Consider the following 5,846-nt stretch of genomic DNA (forward strand, 5'->3'; position numbering starts at 1 on the left):
TTCATTAGAGAAACAAAGATAGGAATACATTCTCTTCTCTCTGTTAAAATTTGACAGAAACTCCTTGTACGGGCAAATTGAAACCGCAGCAATGAGAACAACCTTATTTAAGAAAATCTAACTGATTTAATGTACATTACCAACTAACTCGTAAAATTTAGTGGAACTTTAACGAAATGCTTCTTTATTTGAATCTGACTTGAAATGCTTTCTCATCTGAGTCTGATTTACTGACTTCTCTACTGTTATTTGTCTCCTTCCCACGCGTTTCAAATGTGTGATAGTTGTCTGTAACCTGTAACTCCACCGAAGTTTTTGATCCGAGAATGGAGACTGTTTTGCAACAAAAAGTGTTAGAGGCGACGCAGAGCGTCGAGAAGCAAATCGACGCTGAATTGGAGAAATTGGATAATCTGGACATCAGCGATTTCGAAAAGCTCCGCGAGCAACGATATAAGAAATTGAAACAGCTTCAACAGCAAAAACAAAACTGGCTGGTTCTGGTGAACAATAATTTGTTTAATACTTTGATATCTTCGTTTCATTTCATCTTATTTAATATAATTAATCGTTGATTAGGGTCATGGCGAGTACATCGAGCTCCGGGACGAGAAGGAGTTCTTCGACGTCTCCAAGAAGTCTGAGAATGTAGTCTGTTTATTTTACAAAGACGATTCTCCGAGGTGTAAAATAGTCGATCACCATTTGAAGATCCTTGCCAAGAAACACTTAGAGGCAATGTTTTGTAAAGTAGATGCCACTAGATGCCCGTTTTTAACTGGTAAGTTACGATGGGTACATTTAATCGGATCAACAGTTCCACGAATATTCAGTGAATGTTATCACTCAGTTACAATTGCTTAACAAATCCAGAGCGAACATAGAAACTGATCATCGTCGAGTTCTCAACATTGTTGGAAAACTGTTGGTTCCACTGAATTTACTTAATACATTCAACCTCGAAGTCGAACGGTAATCATAATTATAACTTTTAGAACGTTTGAGGATCAAAATCATTCCGACCATCGCTCTCATCGTTGGTTGCAAGACTAAAGACTACATCGTCGGTTTCACCGATTTGGGGAATCGCGACGATTTTTCTACAGAGACTTTAGAGTACAGACTATCATTTTCGGGTGTAATCACGTTCGACGAGAGTTCTCTGTCAGAGGAAAGCAGGAAGCCGTTTTTATCGTACATCGCGAAAAGTAAAACTATCAAAGGGCCCAAAGATTCGCGTTCCGACGACTCGGACGATGATTAAATAACAACTTGAATCTTTAATCATTTATTCTATACGTTTTTACTAAAATAATAGCTTTGCTAATAAAATTTTCGATTGTAATTCGCTTGATTCCAAATCCACACACGTTCCATTATTGTTTATTAATTCAATTATAATAGTTCATGAAAGAATAATTTGTTATCTGATAGATTATTGCTTAATTAAATTTTTGTATTCTAAATGAAATTCAGGATTTAGCTGAAACTATGTACATTTTAGAATAATAAATTTTTCACTGTCTCAAGCTTTGACATTATGCACAAGCTGTGTAAGGTAAAGGAAGTAGTACTGGGACAAAATGAATTTTGGAACCAGTACTTGGACAGTAATAAATAGTAGCAATTATTTACTGTCCAAGTTTACAATCCCTTTTGAAACTTAATACGTAGAAGTGGGACAAGACGGCAGTGGCTGTCCAGGTTTAACCGCTCACTAATTAATCGCGCTGCAATACCTGGATAAATTCGGATCTGGTATAAAAGGCATTNATCCGAGTGTCGAAAATTACTCGAATTTAGAAAATGATTACTCAGCAACAGATGATCGTAGAACAATAATTCTTTTCTAAATTAAAGTTTGAAATCTATTATTTAACACTAGAACTACCAAACCGATCAAACTGACTCGTTTTTAATGAAGAAATGAATGTATAAAAAAAAGTCAGTAGTTCTCGTGTTAATATGGTATTTAGAGATTTCTAATTTAATGAATATCTACAATTTTATTTAATAATCAAAATTAAGGGACCGAAGAATTGTCGATCTCTGTAACTTTGCATATACCGTAACATTCTGTATATACAGACGTAAAGAAATAATAAATTGCTTTCATATTAACGTCATGCAATGAACAAATTCGATAAGAAATGAAAATTATAATATTCTTAACTAAAACAATCAGCTTATTTCCAAAATCAAAATCCGTCGGTCGTGACATTGTTTATCTTTTCACCAAAGTATAAAACATAAAAATATATAATCCTCTACGCAGAAAAATATAGTACGATGCAGCAATTCTTTATTTGAATTAGATTCGTTGAAAGTCTGTTTCGTTACACGTAGTGTTACTCGTAAAAAAGAAAATAAAAAGAAATAATGCGATTACATAGTCTCTGATCGATGAAAAGCAGAAGATGCTTCCTTATCGTGTACAAAATGATGCTTTATTATTATTATTTGTTTCATATTTGTGGATACGTTGCGAAACGCATAAAGTAATTACAGTTATGGGTAACGATCCTTAAATACGTACGTGTCGTATCGAACAGAAAATAATTACACTTTGTACATACTCTTTTTACCTTGCCATTCACGCTTTGCGATGAAAATGCACAGAAACGTTTAATATAATTAGTTCCTGCCTAATTAACAAATAAAAATGTATTCAAAGGTAATTATCTAACGTTTTTAAAGTACCAACGTGTACTTTTGCAAATGCGGTGTATAAATATTGTACAATGTTCTTTTTTTTTTTTAAACTGTCTAAATTACCTCGTTAGAAGAATAAAATCCTATGAAAGCAAATGCGAACAATAGTTACTTAATACCCGATCGTGATCAATTTAATTGTTTAAGCTAATCGAGTTCTAGGATTCGTTCACAGAAGGGATGGCGAGCTTCTGTTCCCCCGCTTCTCGTGCTGCATTTGACGACCTCCGCTAGTGTCTCAATGCCAAAAGATAAATCTGTCTGTTTCTTTCTCGAGCTTTATAACGCAATCCTACGAAGAAGAAGGTCGATATTTTCAAGTGTAGCTCTCTTGGCATGGGAAAACAGGTAAGTTCACAGTCAGAGTCAAACGTTATTTAGGAAAAGAAGCTCGCCATCCCTGGTTTAGAGGCATCTCGTAATTTCGCCGATTTACTAAAAGAGAAATAAAGTACGGAATATTCATTGGGCTCGGTTTGTAGAAGTACATAGAAAATTGGCACGGTCTCCTCTCTATCTTGAATGCTTTGCACGCGTTCCAGCTACTTGGACTTAGATGAATGTACCGGATTTTCTATGTGCACGTGGGAACCGAGCCCGATAGCCAATGAGCCGTCTGTACAATTTAGTACAGATTAAAGCACGATTAAACTTTGATTCTCTCCGGTCGCTTACAACCTACATAAACGATGAATCAATCAATTGTTTCATTATACAATCATTATCAAAGTGCATACTCGCAATATATTCACAGTAGTTCAACAATTTGTTTTTTCTTTCTTTCCCTTTTATCACGATAATGGAAACGAATTTGTAACCAGCAAATTGTTAAGTAGTAGGAGAACTTTTAATTCACTGTACAGAGTTCGACGTTTGACTCAGTCACAGAAGCAGGTGCCTTCTGCCTTTAATACGATTAACTAGATTGCATATTTTTAGAGCCGGGCCAAGTTTCAGGCCCATGTACTTCATCATCATCTCGGAGTTTAGAAGTAATAATGCTTTCCCGTCGATTTCCTGTAAGAAATTTTGTATCAAACGTATCCATTATTTCTAGTCAATAATAAAATCAGTATAGTACAGGGGTGGCCAAGCTCCTTGATAGTCCGAGCCATTTTTCAAAATTTGAAATTTCTCGCGAGCCGCAATTAAATAAGTATTTAAAAGGTATGCAAAAAAGGTATTAAAAAAAATTTAGTCTTTCATATTTAATGTCAGTAATTTAAAAGACATTTTGAAACACATATGGAACGATAATAATTTTTTAAGATATAATAGCACAAAAATGAAAAGGGAACTCGGATACATTTATTGAGAGCCACAAATAATCCTTCTAAGAGCCGCAGGTTGGCCCCCCTGGTATAGTAGAACCTCCATTGTATGAACTACTTAGAAGATAAATGTGTTAATAACAGAATTTTCTATAATGGGACCCTTCCAAAAAGGCGAATAATCTGTTAAAATAGTCTAAAATCCAAGTGAGTATAGTAGAAGCTTCATTATATGAATTAATCAGGAGACAGATATGTTTATAAGAGAATTTTCTATGATAGAACGTTTCCAAAAAGCGAATAATGTGTCAAAATAGTCTAAAATCGCAATGAGTCCCAGTAGAAACTCCATTATATGAATTAATGTTAGGGGACAAATGTTAATAAGTGAATTTTATGTAATAGAACAACAAACAATTATCATTAGAATTATACATATATTTTGTATAAAAATCCGCATTCTAGTTATTATGTAGCTCGCATAACAATTTCAAGTCGATCAGTTGAAAAATGATGGACTTATAGAACCGCTCGATTTGCTTATGAGCACTATCGATCTATCAACTATTCTAACTAACTAAACTAAAGAGAACAAAAGTCTATATTTTCTTATGGAATTTTGTGGTCACGTGAAAAATCACGATTAGTGATTTTGAATACCATTACTAGTCCAGTCGCTCCCTGGAGGGTCACTACATATAGTAAGATGTTCAGACAACAGAGGTTCACACAACAGAATATTCATACATATGTAATGTGGGCGTTCATATGTAACTTCTACTGCATAACTCACATGCTTCCTGAACAGGTCTGCATGCTGGCCGAGCGCCGGATCAGTAATGCCGATATAATGTATCACGTCTTCAATAGTCCACTCTGCGGGTTCGGTAGTAGGTGTGCGATTATTAGAACTCTCCGACGGAGTGGTAGACGTAGCAGCTTCGAGTTCTGCACGAAATGTTCAAACGTGAACAACTAATTTATTCCTGGGAACGTGTGAAGTCGAGTGACGAGTCGTTTTACCTGGGATAGATTTTCGGAGTTGCTTCGTAGGCATCGACGACGACAACGACGAAGGAGAGGTATCATTGTTCGTACTTTGTACGGAATTCTGTTGCGTTTGCGGCGGCGTCTCCGGTTGCGTTTGCTGTTGCTGCGTGGTGGACGACAGGCTTTGTTGATTCTGTTGGCTCTCTTCGGGCCACCTTCTTTTTCTCGCACTGTTATTGCCGTTAGACGTGTCAGTATTGGCTACTGCCTCTTCGCTGTTCGTAGACTGCGGCTGCTGAGCATTCGGGCACTTCAAGCAAGGCTCTTTCCTTCTGAATATCATATGCTCGCATGCACAAAGATCTTCGAGCTGTCGCCTAATGTACAAATAAAAGTCCTCCTGATCCATAAATACTGGTAATCTAACGGAAGTCGGTTTACTTTCTAAAATTAAATTAATCGTCTCTCCTTCGCCGCGTCTCAATAAACTTAACATATGCCTTGCACCCAACGCGGCCATTAGAAACGCTTGGAACACCTCGCGCGCGACGCTTAGTATAGGCCCGGTGCCGAACTGCGCCGGCATGGCTTTCACTTTACGCGGGTCGAAGTATGGACCGCACGTGCAATTGTGGTTTACATAAAGGGTAACTGTAACGCAGGATAACGAATTAGATAAATAAGTAAGCGGGAGCATCCCGACGGCTCTTATCCGCAACATCGTGTCTACGCGGATCTATGCAATATAATTGTACAATTCAATTTTAACCCTTTATACTCGAACGGCGCCGGCACGAAAACTAATTGCAAACTGTAATATTTAACAGATTTTGTTGTATTCAATAAAAATGAAAAAAATTGGTAAAATTTTAT

At 36.6% G+C, this 5,846-nt stretch overlaps 2 protein-coding genes across 3 annotated transcripts in view; one reads left to right on the forward strand and one right to left on the reverse strand.

The window, feature by feature from the left end:
* Positions 1-1,605, forward strand: LOC108629081 (thioredoxin domain-containing protein 9). The gene is made up of 3 exons (XM_018031461.2): positions 1-503; positions 580-781; positions 996-1,605. Exons 1-3 carry the CDS (start codon positions 327-329, stop codon positions 1,262-1,264), a joined length of 648 nt encoding a protein of 215 aa, XP_017886950.1. The 5' UTR covers positions 1-326; the 3' UTR covers positions 1,265-1,605.
* A 675-nt stretch (positions 1,606-2,280) lies between these two features.
* Scm (Polycomb protein Scm) overlaps positions 2,281-5,846 on the reverse strand; it is a 6,716-nt gene continuing 3,150 nt past the window's right edge. For both annotated transcript variants that reach the window (XM_018031463.2, XM_018031462.2), the window contains exons 6-8: positions 5,007-5,624; positions 4,777-4,931; positions 2,281-3,729 (exon numbers count right to left, since the gene is read on the reverse strand). In XM_018031463.2, coding sequence (XP_017886952.1) covers positions 3,595-3,729; positions 4,777-4,931; positions 5,007-5,624 — 908 coding nt within the window. In that variant the 3' untranslated portion in view covers positions 2,281-3,594. The remainder of the gene's footprint in view (positions 3,730-4,776; positions 4,932-5,006; positions 5,625-5,846) is intronic.

Source organism: Ceratina calcarata, unplaced genomic scaffold (genome assembly GCF_001652005.2).
Source record: "Ceratina calcarata isolate Rehan_Ccalc_2016 unplaced genomic scaffold, ASM165200v1 scaffold552, whole genome shotgun sequence".
Taxonomy (NCBI): domain Eukaryota; kingdom Metazoa; phylum Arthropoda; class Insecta; order Hymenoptera; family Apidae; genus Ceratina; species Ceratina calcarata.